The 20,311-nt window shown below is 33.6% G+C and overlaps 1 protein-coding gene across 2 annotated transcripts in view; it reads left to right on the top strand.

Moving 5' to 3' along the window:
• NCAM2 (neural cell adhesion molecule 2) overlaps positions 1-20,311 on the top strand; it is a 416,937-nt gene that overhangs the window by 290,676 nt on the left and 105,950 nt on the right. For both annotated transcript variants that reach the window (XM_045851671.1, XM_045851672.1), the window contains exon 9: positions 10,201-10,351. In XM_045851671.1, coding sequence (XP_045707627.1) covers positions 10,201-10,351 — 151 coding nt within the window. The remainder of the gene's footprint in view (positions 1-10,200; positions 10,352-20,311) is intronic.

The raw sequence follows: 20,311 nt of genomic DNA, 5'->3' as shown, positions 1-20,311 counted from the left end.
TTTCCAAAAATAATGTGTCTATAATATGAACTAGACCACCATACTGCTTAGACACTGGATAACTAAATATATTATTGATTATAATAACATTCATTATGCAGCTATCACTGAGCCTGCATAGTCTTATGCGAGGAAAAGATGGGAGGAAAAGCAACAAACACTATGTACTGTGTATAAGATGAGTTATATTGTGATAACTCTGCAAAATAAATGCATGAAAATCTCAGTGGCTTTCAGTACAAAACTGTATGGGTTTGAAAGCAGACTGTAACAGCATGCTGGAGACTTGAATTTGGGTTCTGATCTGCTCTGCATGTATTCACAATTCAAGAAACAAGATAAAGGAATTAATCCCATCTTGGGTATGATGTTTTAACAATTCCATAATAAAATGTAAGAAGTCATTTTAAAACAAAAGCAAAGGCTAGTGAATATTGTAGTAAAACCCCATGTCTCACTCAGATTCAACAGGTACCAAATATTGTACCATTCCAATTCTTATACTATACATCATCTGTTTCCTAATAGGCTATTTTTATACTCTGGTTTCTCTTTAGATCGTATAAATCTTTTGCCTTTTCTCTAATAAATAGGCTGTCTTTGTGTTAGCAAAGCATTTATGATTTTGGATTAAAAACTACATTGACCCTAACCTATGGCGTGTTGAAAGCCATGAAACAATTTTTTCAGTGCTTTTTTAGGGATTACTCACATTACTTCCATATCAGTCTGGTTTAGTGATGTGATATCAATATTCACAAGGTAAATGCAATTGGGTGGCGTACATTATAGCAGTACATCTGACCATCTTATCATAAATATTAAACAGGGTTTCAGAATTATAATATATCTCATTCTTTCAGGTCTCTTTCTGTGTTCTCATTGTTACATGACATCATACAAAAATTTACCTCAATAGAGGATGTAATTTCTAGATCTGAGTATCTCCTTGTTCTTCTTTAGTCCTTACTGATTTTTAGACTTTATTTTTCAATTGCAGTTTACATCAAATATTATTTTTGTTTTAGTTGCAAGCATATTAATCTGTTTTCATTGCATAGTCATTAGACAATCCCATGTTGTATAAAGTAGTCCCCTGATATTTCAAGTACTCACCTGGCACTGTGCATAGTTACTACATTATTACTGACTACATTGCCTGTGCTGTACTTCACATCCCATGAATACTGTGTAACTGCCAATTCGTACTTCTTAATCCCTCCTCCTTTTGCACTCATCCCTCTAAACCCACCCCACTGACAACCATCAGGCAGTTAGTTCTCTGGGACCATGAGTCTGATTCTATTTTGTTTATTTTGTTCTTTAGATGCTACATATAAGTGAAATTAGATAGCATTGGCCTTTCTCTGTCTGACTTAATTTAACTCAGCAAAATATACTCAAGTCCCACCATGCTGTCACAAATGGTAGTATTTCATTCTATTATATGACCAAATAATATTCCATTGTATATATGTATGCCCTTTTTTTATTCACTACTCTATGGACAGGGTCTTGGCTAAAACATGTAGAAGAAAACAGGCACATAGGCATTGAAATCTCTGATATTTCTCTTTGCAATTTTTTTTTCTGATGAATCTTCTTAGGCAAGGAAAATAAAACAGAAACAAGTGGGACTATATCAAGTTATAAAGTTTTTGCACACAAGAGAAATCATCAACAGATTGAAAAGATAACCTAATGAATGGAAGAAGATATCTGCCAATGATACATCCAGTAAGGGCTTAATATCTGAAATTTATAAAGAACTCATGCAACTCTATACCAAAAAAAATGATCCAATTAATAAGTGGGTAGAAGACCTGAAGAAACACTTATCCAAACAGAACATACAGATGGCCAATAGACATATGAAAAGATGTCCAGTGTCACTAATCATCAGAAAAATGTACATTAAAACCACAATGAGATATCACCTTGCACCTGCCAGACAAGTATTGGTGAGGATGTAGAGGAAAGGGAACCCTTGTACACTGTTGGTGGGATTGCAAGTTGGTGGTTTCTCAAAAAATTAAAAATGGAACTGCATTATGACCCAGTGATTCCACTTCTGGGTATATATCCAAAGAAATACAAAAAGCTAATTTGAAAGAATATAGGCACTTTTGTGTTCATTGCAGTTTTACTTATAATAGCCAAGATTCAAAAGCAACACTTACTGATTTTTTAAATAAGCAGTTGTTATTTCCCTCATTTTTCCTTATGAAATGTATGCAGGAATACTGGGAATTCAAAAACAACAGTGATAATCCTATTTTTCTTGGTTTCTTAACCTTGGATAAAGCAGTGAAATTCGACACAGAAAAGTGGCTTGTATCAGTGAGATGTTTCTTCTACTCCATCCCACACTTAAGGGCTCGACGTCACATCTTGAATTTTCAGAACAACTCTACTATGAAATATTTTGTCTAATTATCCTCACATTTGAATAGAATTTCACACACACTCACAACAAAAATAAATATCTCGTTATTCAAAGTCACCATCGTTTATGCCGCACTCATGGTCAGCCATAACTCAGGCACCTATGTCACATTCTAATTTACTCTCTGAGAGCCCCCCTCATAATCAATGACCATGACAAATAGTGGTAATGTCGTAGACAGGGAGTCAGGTTACTTTATATGGCTTGGACTAATCTATCTTGGAGTATGTGAAATCTGATCGTTTAAATTATAACAAATGTAAAACCAGTGAATGGTAACACAACTCATGTCCATGTAAATGCCACAAGACTGGCCTTAAACACCCAGCTCATGGCATCTCTGCAGGGACGGTGATCCTGATGAAGAGTAGAGACAAAGATACCATCAAGCCATCTAGAAATTTTATTGCCAAATGTTTCATTGCATGGATATATCATATTTTATTTATTCATGCACCAAAATGGATGGACATTTTGGTTGCTTTCACTATTTGGCTTTAATAATAATGCTGATATGGCAATCATGTGTAAGTTTTTGTGGACATATATCTTTCTCTTGGGAGTGCAATTCCTGAGTCATAGAATAGCCCTTTGTTTAAGTGTTTAAGTTAAATAGGCACAGATTTTATACAAAACACCTGTACCAGTCTCCATTCTCACCATCAATGAATGAGGGTTCCAATATCCTCACATCTTCACCAACACTTGTTATCATTGGTCTTTGTGATTATAGTCCTTTTAGAAGATGTGAAGTGGTACTGTGATTTTCATTTTCATGATGGCTAATGATGTTGAGCATCTTTTCACATTCTCATTGGTCTTCGCTTGAGTTCTGAAGTTCTTTATAAAAGGTTTTCTGTCTCTCCAGGTATTCTCCTCTCAACCCTCTTCACCTTATATGTGCTATGCCAGCTCCAAAGAGCTTCTTTCAACTCTCTGAATACACTGTTACCTGTCTAGTCCACACCCGTGTCATTTCCATTTCCTTGCTTTCTCTCTGTTTTGTTTAATTAGAGCTGGCTTTATGAGTTTACACAATAGCATGGAACTCAATGCTCAGAAGGGTTCTGTGGTTTAATATGCTGCTGTTGTTTTCTCGAAATTTGTAATAATTTTGAGCAAGAGGTCTCACATTTTATTTTGTAGTGGGCCGTTAATATTGAGCACCAAGTCTAATTCCTTGTTTTTTATTATATGTATCCTCCTCCAGGCGGCACTTTAGACGGAAACACCTACATGAAATCATCCCTGACATCTGTAGACTGCATTAGGTGTTCTCTCTACCAGCCTGTATTATGTATGACTTGTGATTTTTTTTCTTTCTCACCCCTGACCTATGAGCCTAAGGGCTTTTCTTTCATTATCCATTTTTCTGTTGAGAACCCAGTATAGTGCCTGAACACTGGCCATAGTACAGCGTAGTTCTGCCACTGTTACGGCTCAGGTGGTGAACCATCTTGCAAAAGTAATTCAGAAGAACATGCATTGCAGGGTCAGACAGCCTGGACATTCTGCCGCTATCATTTTTTAGAGGTGTAGAACCTGGGCAAGTTATTTAATGTTTCTGCACCTCAATACACTCATATGTAAAATTGGAATGGCATTAGTCCCAATCTCATAGCAGTTTTATGGGTGTTAAGTGAACTTCTAAATGTGGAACATTTAGACTTGTGTCTAACTACCATTTAGTGTATGTGTTAGCTGTTGTTATTGTTAAACTCAATTCCTAGTTGTTGAATAAATTATTGACTATATATACAAAAAAAGAACGCTATAGCCTGATGAAGAAAGTATGTAAATTAAAAAGGGTTAATTTACATATTATTCTTTATTACATCAACATACACTGCTAAGAAGAGGGGTAATTGTACTGGGTTGACCAAAAAAAATTGTTTAGTTTTTTTTCCCACACAATGGGTATAGTAACCTTTAGTTGTCTTTAAATTCATTCAAAACAATTTTGTTAGATCTTATTGTGACAGCTGTCATAGTAGCATGCATTTAAAAAATTTATCAAAATTGGAGAATTTTTGTCCAGCCATTTTAATGTTGAAGATGGAAGAAAATATGCAAAAATTTTTAGCATAAAATGCTTTATTATTTCAAGAAAGGTAAAAATGTAACAGAAATGCAAAAAAGATTTGTGTAGTTATGGAGAAGGTGCTGTGACTGATCAAACATGTCAAAAGTGTTTTGTGAAGTTCCTTGCTACTATTGACATTTTGGCCAAATGATTCTTTGCTATGGGGTTGTCTTATGCTTTGAAAGATGTTTAGCAGCACTCCTGGCCTCTCCCCAGTAGGAGCCAATAATAGGAGACAGCTGACATACTCAAAGTATACAAATCAATAAAGTTATTGGTGAAAATGAGAAATGTGTCCTTTATTTTATGGAAAAAGTATTCAGACTTTTTGTCCAACCCAATACAAAAGTTCAGTTTATGACATGCAAGCAAAAATAAAATTAGGAAGTTGGGATCAAGCCCAGAGAAAAGAGAAATTGAGGCTACAAGTAAGTATATATATATTATAAGGAAGAAAGGATGTTTCTGTCTAAAATTCTTTCAGAAATTAGTCAACTCAACACAATAGTAATACACTTGTGAGGTGTTCATTTGAGTACATTAATGCCGTAACCTTTAGAGAGCATCTGTTTTCTTGTTTACATATTTAACAGTAATTCCTGGATGCCACCATTAAGCATTTGAAGTTAAATTTCATTTACATTCAGTACAGATTTAATGTCATTATGAAAAGGCACACAGGATATATAATGCAGGCATGCATTTTACATGTCTGCATTTGTCGTGGGTTCTGCAAGCATTCTCTATTTACCTGTCCAGCATCAGGAGATCCCAGGTGTCCTCTCTACTGTGCACCTGCTGGCTTCCCTCCCTTCTTTTTTGTATCTTCTGGGGAAATCTTCTTGATCTCTCTACAACACCACGTTTTTTTCACCATTTTCAAATCTGAATCCGCACTTCAGTTGACCAGGGACCATACCTGTGACTCCACCTCACAACTTCACTTGCCTCCAAAAAAAACTGTGCTGTTCTTAACGCAGTACTTTTTGCTTTATTTGTATTATATTTTAAAACTCATATCTGTCTTCTCTGTTAAACTTTAATTCCACTTAGGGTAGAAACTATTCTGTTTTGCTCAGCATGTATCCCCAGGGCCTTGATGCTTATTGTGGAATAATTACACAAAAAACTTGTTGAGTAACTAAGTGACATGGTCCACATTCTTTTAAAAATGCCAAAAAGAGACAATGACTTCAAGAAGGGTCAAAGTAATGAATGTAAGGAAGAAGAAAGATGGGGAATACTTGCTACTTCAGGTGTGTTGTTGAGCACTACAACTGGACTCTAAATTTGTCAATACATTCTAGTAATGTAAGGGTACAAAAATATTGTAACCTGTAAGCACGATTTATTATGTAATTTAAATGTCCAACAATTTAAACTGACAACAGACTATTCACATTGGCACTAAACTGAGAAAGATAGTTATCACAGTTATTTGATTAATGGATGATTGAAAGGACAGTAACCTATAAGCAATTATTTCTTTTTTTAAAGATTTTATTTATTTATTTTTAGAGAAGGAAAGGAGGGAGAAAGAGAGAGAGAGAGAGAGAAACATCAATGTGCGGTTACTGGGGGTCATGGCCTGCAACCCAGGCATGTGCCCTGACTGGGAATCGAACCTGGGACACTTTGGTTCACAGCTCGAGCTCAACCCACTGAGCTATGGCAGCCAGGGCCTAGCAATTATTTCATAAAAATATCAAAGTGCTATTCAAATAAGCTGTTCTGAAACTGAATTTCTGGAAAAGCAAAGGATATAGCCCAAATCAAATTTCAGAGAGTGCCTCTCTGTAAAGAATTAGAATAATAATGTACAGTCAGAGACTTCACTTTTTAATCACCTTACTAATGCAGTGATCAAACCTGATAATACTAGATGGACAGCTAGCATGTCCATTAACCTGTCCCAATCAAGTGTCAGGTGCCATAAATGAATTTTTAGTAGGTGGTGAATAAAAGCCAATATATAAATGAATTTTCTTTCAGAAATGTGTAATGTGTTTTTGTAGCACAAAGAGATGTCCTTTGAAATGTCAGAGATGAGCAGGAATGACTTCAATTTTCTCGTGGAAATATTTGGGTCTAATGCATGTTGTGCATTATTAGAGAGCCACTGCCAAGCCTGAAAGTGACTTATGATTGCCTGGGGAGTCACACTTTTTCCTAAAGAAATTACATTCTTCTAGAATTCCTGTGAATTATACATTAATAACTTTTTTAAATAGCAACCTTTTTAATTTACTAATAGAATGCTGGTTTTATATAGGTGTTTTTCAAGTTAAAAACCTATCATTTGCAACAACAAAAGAACCTATTTAGTTTTCAAGGGAGGTGAATTTACCTTTCAACACTGCAAAAGAATAATATTATTTCTGAATGGAAAAATTAAGGATTTGCTTTTAATATGGTATCTTGTCGCATTCTAATAAAGATGATTAGAATAAATCATCTTTATTCTAGATAAAAGATAAATAGATAGATACATCTATAGATAGATAAATAAGATAGATAGATAAATTTGTTTTTAACCCATAACAAATAATAACTTAAGAATTATTATATTTTCTTTTCTCAAGCTATGTGTCAATTTCACCATAACTTCACCATTTACTTTATTATATTAAAATGTAATGGTTTTCAGCATTGGTATAAAATATACCTATATATATGTTATATTTGAAAGATACAAGATATATTTTAATTAGTATTAAAATATAATGGTTTTCATATATTGGTATAAGCAGAATATAATTGCTTATCCCAATGTAATGGTATAAGCACTGGTCCAAGTGACTTTCACAGCAAGTACCGCAAAATTGTTCTCATATTTATTGAACTATAATATTCACCCTACAAGTGAATTTTCAATGAAACTAAAAAGGACAATGTGTCCCAAGAAAAGCACAAAATCCAATGTAATAATTATAAATAATAGATGATTAAGTATATATAATAACTATAGTGTGGAAAAATTTATAAAATATATAATAATTATATAACATAGTCAACCAGAAGCTATTTTGAATATAAATTGATTTTTGGCAAAAAAAATTATAGGAATGATGCTTGAACCTTGCTGTTTTAATGTGGAAGAGATAAAGGAGGGATTATTTCAGACAGGTCTTCAGTGAAGGATGCTTATAGAAATCACAGTATATTCATGACAGTACAAGTAATTCAGATTAATGGGAACCAAATTGTAAAGTGTGCTTAGACAGCAGAGTGATGCCATATGGAAGTCCTTAAACGTCAGGCTGAGGGGCAGGAGCTCGATTCGGAAGGGAATACAATGTTATTTATGATTGTGGAGCCCAGAGGATATGAAACCTTCATAAAGTTATTATGAGAATTAAAAGTTTGCTTTAAAAAACATAGTCTTAGCTTCACAAGGAATAATTTCTGCAGCTGGAATGGTTTTTTTTGCTAGAGAAACACAGGAAATCGCATAATGTTGATGACTTCTGCAGAGTCAGGGAGTCTTTTTCGGTCACATGCAGCCTCATTGTGATTGTTCTCTCTGAAATCCTGAGACGCCTGTCAATATCGTTTCAACTCAGCAGCACCACGGAGACTGTAAATGGGAAAAGCAAAAAACAGATAAGTCTACAAGACACAATTGCTGAAAATTGGAAATGATAAAGTAGAACAAGATAAATTGTGATTGCTCATAATTAGGAATTTAAATAGACAAAGATTCAGAAACTAACCCAAAACAGGTATAGCATGGTACATGGAAAACAATTAGTATCATCCATGGAAAGACAAGGTGGAGAAATGAGGTGATGATGGGTGAGGAGGTGATGTGTTCAAGTCTGCACACGCCAGATTGAGATATACACCAAAGGGACAAGTCCTGCAAGTGAGATATCCGATCCCAAAGCTCCAGGGAAAGAGAGATGCTGGCTAGAGAAAGAGTGACTAAAGATCACCCGTGTAGATGTGGACTGAGCAGAGTATATTAACAGAAAAGAGAACAGAGTCCAGGACAGAACACAGGGGACTTCAGGGAGTGAGGGGACTGGGACTGAAACCAAAGAGTAGCCAAAGACGTGAAATAGAGAAAACCGGAATGTGGGTTTCTGAAAGCCAAGGGGAGTCAGTGCAAAAGGAAGGATGGAGGATTCATTACAGTCCAATGATAGAGGCACAGTGAGGTAAGGACCAAAGAATAACTGAGTAATCATTGAAACTTAGTTATTTGTATAACTAATTGGCCATTTTGCTTTTGGGTTTACTCATTCAGAATTGAGTTTTTGTGGATTTTTGCTTTTTTTCTCTCAATTAACTAAATGGACTTGGCATATTAAAAATTGGCAGAAAAGAATGTCCTTCTGCTTGAAAACCACATACCTTTTTTTTTTAGCTATGCTCAAGTGGGGAACATGCACTTGGCCTAGAAATTTTTATCTAAGTTGCATAATGAGTCCCTAGTATGTTTTTGTTTCTTTGATTTTTGAGACGTTTTCTGATAGTAATAACTTATGAGTGACTGCTATGATTATATAGTAATTGAATGCCTATATAAAATTACACAGCAAAAAAGAACCATATTGTGCCCCAATCAACTTTATGTTTGAAAAGGAGCTTTAAAACAGTTTTTTTGATATTAATGAAGAAAATGATTAAACACCAATTTTAAAAATACAAACTACACAAATATATTAAAACTTAATTGAACTTCAGTCATACAGAAAATTAAACAACTATTATAATGTTACATAATAGCATACATATTTCAAAATAAATGTATGTCATAAAATATTTATGAGGCACTAAAACCTCAAATATTGAAAAGAATTGATTCAATAATAGTAAAGTGCATTTCAAATAAATTATAAAATGCTAATAGTTCAATATATTTTCTGATGGTGTGAGGTAAAGTTTAATTGATAAACTATCTCTGGTTTAATATGTGTGCTATAAAAGTATTTAAGTGATTTAAGAAACTAATTTTAGGTAAGCTAAGTTTGTTGCACACAAAAATTCTTATTTGAAATTTAATCTATAGACTATTGGATTATAAGCACTTCCTTTATTTGAGTCAATATTCGTAGAGTAAGTAATTAATCATCTTTATATAGTTTCCATTGACTTCCTAAGAATAAGTTAGTACTGTGTTTTAATAATTTATCTGCATCTGGTACTAATTATGCTGATGAACAGTGCTGGTCCATTTATTCAAGAATAAAAACTATAAATTCCTTAGGGCTTTAATTTTCATAAAGTTTGATACATTTTCCTTACTTAGTGGATATACAACTAATGTGATACAGGGTATTATTTTGATCGGTAGGTTTTAGGCAGAATTGGAAGGCATTGTTCTTATTTTGTTATGTGCACAAGGAACATAATTGGAAGCCAACAAATCCCTTCCTGGAAGAACATGGAAGCTTTTTAAAAGCCAAGAGCATACACAATAAAAGAGGTTGATAAAACTTGTGTTTAAGTTTTTATCATGTGTCAGTTTCCCTTTAAGCAAGTGGACAGATAATATGGGTAAGCAAGTAAGTATAAATCATAAATATAGAAACATTCCCATTTGGAAAAAAATGAATATACGTAAAAGTTAATTTTATTTACCATGTATGTCATAAATGCCAGGTGCTTGGTCCTCATTTCACACAAAAGCATAAAACCTTTCTTTTTCCTGACTCGATGTCAACAGAGCCCAGACGGCCGCATCGAAGTCAAAGGGCAGCGCGGAAGCTCCTCCCTGCACATTCGAGACGTGAACTTGACCGATTCCGGGAGGTACGACTGTGAAGCTGCGAGCAGAATCGGAGGGCACCAAAAGAGCATGTACCTTGATATTGAATGTAAGTTTTTTTTTCATTTTGTGTGTTTGTTAAAACAACTTTTTCTGCTTAGAAAAATACAAATTTTCATAGGCAGATCAAAATGCCTATGTGGTTTGTGTTTCAGTATTTAATGCACAGCTTTAGAAAGAACGTAGTTGCTCAAAGTCAGTTATTGGAGACATCTAGTGGATGTTATGGGACATTGAACAGTGCTATACATACTTAATGGTCTTTGTACTGTTACACCTAAAAATTGTGTTTGTTTTTTGCAACACTAAACCCAAAACACAATATCGACTCAACTATATTATTAATTTTTATTATTAGTTATCAATAATTGATCAGTATTTTCTTAGGTTTCTAAGTAAGTTTTCATTTTTTATTCAAGGTGTTTTGTTGAATTATTTTACATTCTCATAAGATGTAGTATTTTAAAAATGGTTGAATGTGTCAATACTTATAGTTTCATCAAAATAGTGCCTATTATCGAAAAGTAGAGATGATAACCAAGAGAATTGTTAAATAATTATGAAAACTTTTATAACAGATTTAGACAGTGTGAAGGCTAATGTAAAAGGAACCTACACAGTGCCCCTTAAGCCTTTGCATGTGATTTCAGAATAATTTAGTATACATATCCTTTAAAAAGGAAGAAAGTGCCCTGGCTGGCGTAGCTCAGTGGATTGAGCGCGGGCTGGGAACCAAAGTGTCCCAGGTTCAATTCCCAGCCAGAGTACATTCCTGGGTTGCAGGCCATAAACCCCAGCAACCGCACAATGATGTTTCTCTCTCTCCCTCTCTCTATCGCCCTCCCTTCCCTCTCTAAAAATAAATAAATAAAATATTTAAAAAAAAGGAAGAAAGTTAACATTATTATCCAGAAAACATCAATGTAGGAAGTTCTCTGATACTTAAAATGACATAGCTGCTTCAGTGGGAATGTATAAGAGACTCTTATTGACAAAAGGTTTTTATGGGATAATTTCTGTAACATTAATATTAATAGAAGTTGATGCTGATTGTGAAACAAGATGCATTTTCTAATTGAGAACTCGAGAAAGCAAATATTCTCTTGAGAATGGGTACAAATAATCCATATCAGTTACCTCTTCACAAACTGTGCTTGTCAAGAAATTAATGAAAAAGCTAAAAATGGATCTGCCTTTTGACCCTGCGATTCCACTGCTGGGACTTTATCCTAAGAACACTGAAACACCAATACAAAAGAACCTTTGCACCCCAATGTTCATAGCAGCACAATTTACAATAGCCAAGTGCTGGAAGCAACCTAGATGCCCATCAGTAAATGAATGGATCAAAAAACTATGGTACATTTACACAATGGAATTCTATGCAGCAGAAAGAAAGAAGGAACTCCTACCCTTTGCAGCAGCGTGGATGGAGCTGGAAAGCATTATGCTAAGCAAAACAAGCCAGGCAGTGAAAGACAAATACCACATGATATCACCTTTAACAGGAACCTAAACAACAAAACAAAGAAACAAGCAAAATATAACCAAAGACACTGAAATAGGGGACAGAGTTACAGTGACCAGAGGGGAGAGAAGAGGGAATTTCAGGGGGGAATGGGTAGGGTTTACAGGAACAAATTTGGAGGACACATGGACAAAAAACTAGGGGTGGGGGGTAATGGGGGGGGAAGAGGGGAGGGTTGGGTGGGTGGGATGGAATGGGAGTAAGTGGGAGAAAACTGTACTTGAACAATGATTAAAATAAAATTAAAAAGAAAAAAAGCAATTTTTGTCTAAACTTTCTTTTTAATGTTCTCTTGACTTCAATTTTGCATTAAAGTCACTGATCCATTTTGAATGCATTTTTGTATAGTCTGTGTGTATTATCTTTCCATACATATATATAAATCATTCAGCACTATTTATTGGAAATACTTTCCTAGCTAAGGGTTTACTAACATTGTTCTTTCCAAACATTAGTTTTTGCCCTTACTAATTTATATTCTCTATTATATATGTGTTTCCAAGTTTGTTGATTTTAGCTTTAATTTTATCATTTCCATTTTTCTATACGTCTTAGATTTTCTTATCTCTTTGTTTATAAATTATTTAAGTATATTTTATTGAATATGTTATTACAGTTATCCGAATTATCCCCTTTGCCAACTTCTGCCCAGTACTCCACTTTCCTCCAGCGATCCCCACCCTTAGTTCACGTCAATGGGTCAGGCATGTAAATACTTTGGCTTCCGCACTGCCTATACTGTTCTTAACATCCCCCAGTCTATTTTGTACCTACCCAGTTATGCTTCTAAATCTCTATACCTTTTCCCCCATTCTCCCTCCTAGCTGATAACATTCCAAATGATCTCCGTATCTATGATTCTATCCCTGTTCTAGTTATTTGCTTAGATTGTTTTTGTTTTTGTTTGTTAGATTCAGTTGTTGGTAGTTTAATGTTCATAGTTTTGATCTTCTTTTTTCTTAAGAGCCTTTAACATTTCATGTAATAACGTCTTGGTAATGATGAACTCCCTTAGCTTTACTTTGTCTGGGAAGCACTTTGTCTGTCCTTCCATCCTTGTGTGTGTGTGTGTATGTGTATTATTGTTGTTCACCTACAGTTATCCTCATTTTTCCCCCATTGCTGTCCCCTGCCCAATGGATTGGAACTGGAGAGTATCATGCTGCATGTCCTTCCATTCTAAATGACAGCTTTGCTGTATAGAGTAATCTTGGTTGTAGGTCCTTGCTTTTCATCACTGTGAATGCTTCTTGCCAGGGCCTTCTTGCCTGCAAAGTTTCTTTTGAGAAATCAGCGGACAATCTTATGGGAACTCCTTTGTAGGTAACTCTCTGCCTTTCTCTTGCTGCTTATAAGATTCTTTCTTTATCTTTAAGCTTTGGCAATTTAATAATCATGTGTCTTGGTGTGGCCCTCTTTGGGTCTAACTTGTTTGGGATTCCCTGAGCTTCCTAGATTTGTATGTGTATTTCTTTTGCCAAAGTAGGGAAATTCTCTAAATACATTTTCAATTTCTTTCTCTTCCTCTTCTCCTTCTGGCATCCCTATGATTTGGATGTGGGCCCTTCAGGAGATGTCCCAGAGTCATCTTATTCTCTCCTCGTTTCTTTTTTTTTATTAGAATTCTTTCTTTTTAAAGATTTTATTTATTTATTTTTTAGAGCGGGAAGGGAGGGAGAAAGAGAGAAACATCAATGTGTGGTTGCTGGGGGTCATGGCCTGCAACCCAGGCATGTGCCCTGACTGGGAATCGAACCTGCGACACTTTGGTTCACAGCCTGCACTCAATCCACTGAGCTATGCCAGCCAGGGCCTTTCCTCGTTTCTTTGAGCCACATCTTGTCCTCTCTGCCTGGACTCCCCATCTCCACTTCTGCTGCCCATCTGGATGCACAAAGCTTCTTTAAACTCTTGGGTGCAGGGCTTCTGTACAGTTCTGGGTGTTTTTCTGAGTGATTTTTTGGCAGTTCTGGGTGTTTCTGCTTTCTAAGTTAGTTGTGTTCCTTCTTATGGTTGTGCAATGAGGCAAAGCATGTCTACCTATGCCTCCATCTTGACCAGACTGTTTAAAAATTCTTAAGGTGGCATATCAGAGCCATCTTGGGAGTTGCATAGGTTTATTATCCTTTCCATTGAAATCGGTTATATCCTCCTGGCTCATTAAATGTCAAGAACTGTTGTTGCATTCTGTCCTGGATACTGTAAATATTATGTTGTGCAGAGTCTGGGTAATTTGACAACCATCTGGAAAAAGTGTTTTTAAGCAGGTAATCACCCCTAGGTTCTGTGTTGCCAGCAGTGATTCAAATCTCATTTGACTCCTGAAGTCTTTGCTGTGCAAGATTGTATCTGTCCTGTGCATGCAAATGTCACAGCTTAGGCTGGGATTTCTGTGGTTTTATGCACACAGTTGTGGTTCTACCTCTCTGACTCCTCTCCACTGTTGCCTCCAAATTATTCAGCCTGTGTTTGGCTTCTTTCCAAGGTATCTCTGTACTTATGGACAAATTTTAGCTCCACAATGAATTTGAAGCTCCTCAACCACAGCCTGTCCCATAGACAAAGCCATTAGGGAAAACAAAAAGGGAGAAACCAGTTTTCATTCTCCTCCAAGACTGTGTTTATTCTATAGAAGTCTTAGTTATGCTGCAGTTTTTGTTTTGTTGTTATCGTGTGTTATTTCTAGAGATGTTAGTTTGTGTTAGTTGGGGAGACAGACTATCAGAGCTCACAGTGCTATTATTAAAAATTATACATACATATGCATATGTATATATTTTAATTTATATTTATTTTTTAACCAGGCAAGGTATGGCCTTTTATGCCTGGCTTTTTTCTTTCTTTTTTTTTAAAGACTTTATTTATTTGTTTTTAGAGAGGGGAAGGGAGAGAGAAAGAGAAGGGGATGTGTAGCTGTCTCACCCACACCTGGTACTGGGGACCTAGCCCACAAGCCAGGCATGTGCCCTGACTGAGTTGGTGGCCCTTTAGTTTGCAGACTGAGCCACACCACTGAGCCACTCCAGCCAGAGCTATAGTCTATTTTTAATGCAACCTTAAATCTTAAAAAATATTTGGTTTCCTTAGTTTCTGGAGACAAAAACAAAAATTCTTAGTTTCAGTTTTCAGCAGTTTTTAATTTATGGATTTCCTGTATTTTTAATTTAATTTTTATTTTTTAAATCATATGTCCTCAACTAAATCATCATACTGATTGAATAAAAGATTGTTTTAAATTACAAAGCCCTAATATGCATTCTTTTTTCTTTTCAATGCATCAGTCTTTTGTACAATTTGATTTGATATGTTATCTTTACGCCAATTTTAATATTTCTAGAAAATATATTATGCTCAACATATATAAATTATTTCAAATTTTAAATTGCAAGATAGGATAGCTTTAGCTGAGGTTTACAGGTAGATTAATGTTCAGAGCTTTTAACAATACCCTTTACCTATAAAGGGTTAATTCTACTAATATAGACTAAATTTCATGTAATGCAAACTAAAATGTTTTATATGTTAATATTAATAAATACATTATCAGAATTTAATTATTCACTTTCCATTGACATATTTTCTTCTATCTTTTTTTAAAATCTCCAAACAAAAGTCCACTTGTGGATCTGACCAGTGTATGAATGAATGCTCCGTTTAAGCTCTCTTGTCTTGTTTTTCCCCTTGATGAATATCCTTTAAATATCCACTACAGATTACCTGTGTGTCTCTAGAAGTCTAGCTTCTTCTTCAATTAATTTAGATTCCTGCAATATTTCTTCATATATGTTAATTAGAATTCTGTATTTTTTACAATTAAATTTGCTAATGAGTTCAGGGACAATACTAAATTATGTGGGGAGTCTAGCTCACCATTCCCTCCTAATACTACATTTCAGAATAACTTTTAGCTTTAGCACGGCATTAATTTGCCCATATATTTGCCTAACTTCTCTATTATATATATATGAAGTTATTACCCTCTAGGCACTTACTATAATTTATTAAAATTGAATCAGGTAAAGAATGTTTATAGTAGATGAATTATAATGCTGTAAAACTCAGAAGTTGCATAAACATTAGTGAAAGAAGAGTGTATTCTTTAGTAGAAAGTAACATAATTATATTCATCTTAATTTGATTAATCGCCAAATTTATTCATGTGGTAGGAAAATAGAAAATGTAAAACTGTTATCATTTTCCAATAGTATTTTGGGGGAGTTTTAGAGTTAAATAATTATTTGCAATATGTAATTATAGTCATAATTTAAAATTTAGCCTGCTCTTCTCTTTCAGTTATCTTTCTTGTCAATTAGTTTAGTTGTATTTGGAAAGTTTGAACATTTTTATGTAGATAATTCCACTATTTGTAATAAATCTTATACTTTTATAAGATTAGTAGAAATTTTGGTTGACTATTGCAACCTAATAACTAAGATTAATATTGAATATCTAATAAGTTTATTCCTTCATAATTAAAGTCTATGTTACTATAAGATAGGCTATTTTATAATACCCTGTGAAGTTACTAGTGTAAATAAATATTTGACTTCAGAAATGATAAGAATATTCTTATTCTGCATCTTTGAAACAAAGCAGTGTAGAAATTATGAAAATGATGAAGACTTTACACAATGTCACACAAAAAAAACTTTATTAGAACCTTCTTTAGTGTCTGATTCCCACATCTGCAGTGTAATGGCTAAAAATGAGTGGAAAAGAATAAAGCCATTTACAGTTTGATACCAACCACATTTGCTGTAATAGCACTGAATTTAAGGTGCTAAGGAGATTAAGCCTTTTTGTGTGTGTCTTCAACCTCTTTTGTAATTCATCTATGTAGATTGCTTGGCATCCTGCCAGTTAATTTTCAACATTTCAAAGGAATTACCCTTACTAAGAAGCAGGAGTTGAACTAAAGTTCCAATTTATAAAACAAAGGAGATAACAGGCATATGATATGTGTTTTAATGCAATAAGCACCGATTACATAGTATGTTTGATTACAATTAGAATATTATTAAGTTTTGTCACTGGGTACTCATTACATATTATCTATTAACTAGACTTAATTATTTTATGTGATAAATTTAATTTAACAGTTACATGGTAACAATGCATGTTAAGAAGTATTGAATTTTTCACTTACACTTTTTTTCTCACTGAGCTCTCTGCACCCGTTTTTATTCCTTGCATTTGAAACATAATACATAATAGGAATATTTAAATGCATTTTCTCCTGTGGTATAAATGTTATCAATATCAGAAAAAAATTAAGGCTATAGGAATATTAATTAATTGTATAACGCAGATTCATATCACTTTCATATTTGCATGCATTCCAAAGAATTAAAAAATCTTTGCTTTGTCACATGATTCTTTCTTTAAGTTTTACAGTCTCAACTTAACAGTGATTTTAGTAGTATGACTGGCTGCATGTACAAGGTAAATAAGATGTGAACATAATTTTAACATTTAAAGAAAATTATTTCAGTAAACACTTAGATATTAGAAAAACTCCTTGGTCATAGTAGACACACCTTTTATATCCATGATTAAAATCTTCTCTTATGATTCTTTTTCTTACACTCACCACAATACATTTAAGCTGTTCAAACTTTAAAAGAGATGGCTCATTTGCAGAAATAAATTGTCTCTAATGCTAGCAACTATATAGGTTTTATATCCAGTATGATAATTTCAAGGACAGCATCTAAGAGAAATAAAATACAAAGCTTATCTGCATATTCAGAAAATAAGAATAGAATATTAAAAGAGAAAGGTGTAAAATATTTTACTATTTATTCAGCTGTATTTTTTAACCCAAACTTTCCATGAACTCTCCAGGAAATTCCAAAATATTACATTCCTCACATATTCAGATGCTATCAATTATATTAGTCTTATCACATTTTTGTTTAAGCCCAATAGATATTGTTTGACACAAATCAAATGTTGTTTAAAAGCACTTCAGACCTTGTGGTACCAATATGTTCTGAAGGACTGTTAGGAAAGATCCAGCCCTTGAAGAAGCTGAATCTGCTTAGGTAACAGTTTAGAAAGTATTATAAAATAACATACAATTCAATGCGCTTGTAATTGCAGATGTGGTATAGAAACTATACAAATGAGCCGTGATAGGAAAAAATCTCTTAGAGGTGTAATGTCATCACAATATTTTAAAGCGGAACCTGAGTATCAGATAATATTGATTCTCTATCTTCACAGTTTTACAACCTATATAGCACATTTGACTTACTATAGTTATGCACATAGATTCCTTTATTTCATACTTATTCCATCCTGAGTAAAATGTCCTCTCTGCTCCAGTATTGTTGACAAGAGACACTGTTTCTGACCCTGTGATAAAGATGAAGACTATCTGATAAAAAGCCATGCACCCCTTTAAATTATTAGTTTTCATCACACTGAGTATCTGAAAATGCTTCATATATAGCAGGATATCAAATATTCCTTGTTAGATATATGTAATTCAATGATAATTCTGTTTTAAATAAAACCATCACTTTATCTTGCTAAAAAGTCTTCTAAAATTGTAAGAGCAATTATCCATCTAATACCATAATATATATTATGATACATTTATTGTTTCTGTGATTTTCTCTGATTTCATAGCATGATAATTATTTGTTCCCAGTACTCTTAAATCATCAGTGCAAAACACTGATTTAAATATAGTTTTACCCTAAGCAACTTGTCTCATTATGATTATTTATTTTAATAATTTTTGAAAAGTGTTTATTTTAGTTCTTTATCCATAATAAGGATATGTAAAAGTTCCAGATTATTTTCTAATAAACCAAGGTAATGATTTCATCTGAATCTATTCACATATATTTTTAAATTTTATTTAAAATATCTTTATTTACACAATTATAAGTTCTTCCCTAGAATAAGTAGAAACTTTTCCAATCTAATGTAATATCAAAGACAAGTGTAATTATTTCTAATATCTCTCCTTTTTTAAAGGGGAAAAAAAGGAAACACATTTGTGTTTTCCCAGAAGCTGTTGCAAAGATATTTTGTATGTGATATCCTAAAATCTTTATTTTGTGTTTTTCTAAATCTAGAGTTTTATTTTGGGAAGCAAAATCGAAAGTACTTTTACATAGTGGTTCAGTTAGTCTAATTAGAAATATATGTATAGAAACTACTTGATTACCTTTTAATGAAATTGACAATAAAACATTTAAAAATAAAAATGAAAGGTTAAAAAATCCTTTCATTAAATTTTTGTTATATATGGTGTTTCTCGTTCATACTATTTGCAATGTGTTCTTGCTTCTATATATTTTAACTTCTCCAATTTTTTAATTTATTAATTTTGTTATAAAACAATTATTTACAATTATTGTACATAACAGTATTTTAGCAACTGTTTTACATTATTATCCTGCAAGTTTATTAAATTAACACTTCTTAACCCTTAAAATATGCTAGACAGTATGTTTATCCTGGCATACGTAAACATAAACAAAGAGTACATACTTTTAGCCCTGAAAATGCCAACTAACAGTGGAGACCTATGTCAGTAAACTGTCGTTTTAGGGAAGCTGTATGTACATTTTTTTATTGTGTTTACTATGGTGCAATGCTCTGAAAAATGTGTTACACATGATGCACATTCAATCACAACTTGACTTTCCTTTTATGGCTCAATATTTTGCTGTACATGTAAAAATAATTAAATTTTGATTATAGTTTACCACCTTTTTAAATAAAAAAGTATTCTAATTGAATGCACACTAAAAATAAAATATATGTCAACATAAACAATAGTCTAGCAGAAAGCAATTATGATCTAAGTTTAATTAAACAGTATTATGGTTATTTGAAAGTTATAAATATGTGACAGTTACCAATTTTCATTTAAGAAACTTAAAGTGAGGTAGGGAAAGGGTGACATATTTCCCTACATTTCAGACTGTTGATTAAGAGGTGATAAATATAAACATGAAATGTGACACTAATAATGCCTAATGTAATGCAATTGTGATTACATTTCAGTACATAACATGCACCAACAGGTGACAAGCACCCTGTGATCTATATCCATTGTCATTATTATTTCTGATGGTATTATTACTGTTACTATGCAGGCAATAATCCTGAGGGTTTTTGTTGTTTGTTTTCTATGTCATGAGCTAGACACATTCCATGATGCATGTGATAAGCAACATTCTAGAATGTACAACCATTCACTTTAAGATAAAATAGTGGAAATGTTTTAGGTTGCTTTTGATTTATTTTTAAGTTCTGAAGGCTTGGTAGAAATGAGAAGGTTAAGAAATAAATTTATTTTGTTGCACTATCTTTTTTTTAGTTTTAGTTTAATTGTTGTTGAAGTACAATTTTCTGTCTTTTCTCCCATCCCAGCCCACCCACCCAGCCCTCCCAACCTCCCTCCCATTTCCACCTGCCCCTAGTTTTTGTCCATGTGTCCTTTATACTTGTTCCTATAAA

The sequence above is a fragment of the Phyllostomus hastatus genome, unplaced genomic scaffold (assembly GCF_019186645.2).
Source record: "Phyllostomus hastatus isolate PE091 unplaced genomic scaffold, TTU_PhHast_1.1 phas_contig_86, whole genome shotgun sequence".
NCBI lineage: Eukaryota > Metazoa > Chordata > Mammalia > Chiroptera > Phyllostomidae > Phyllostomus > Phyllostomus hastatus.
This window is presented reverse-complemented; position numbering and strand designations above follow the sequence as displayed.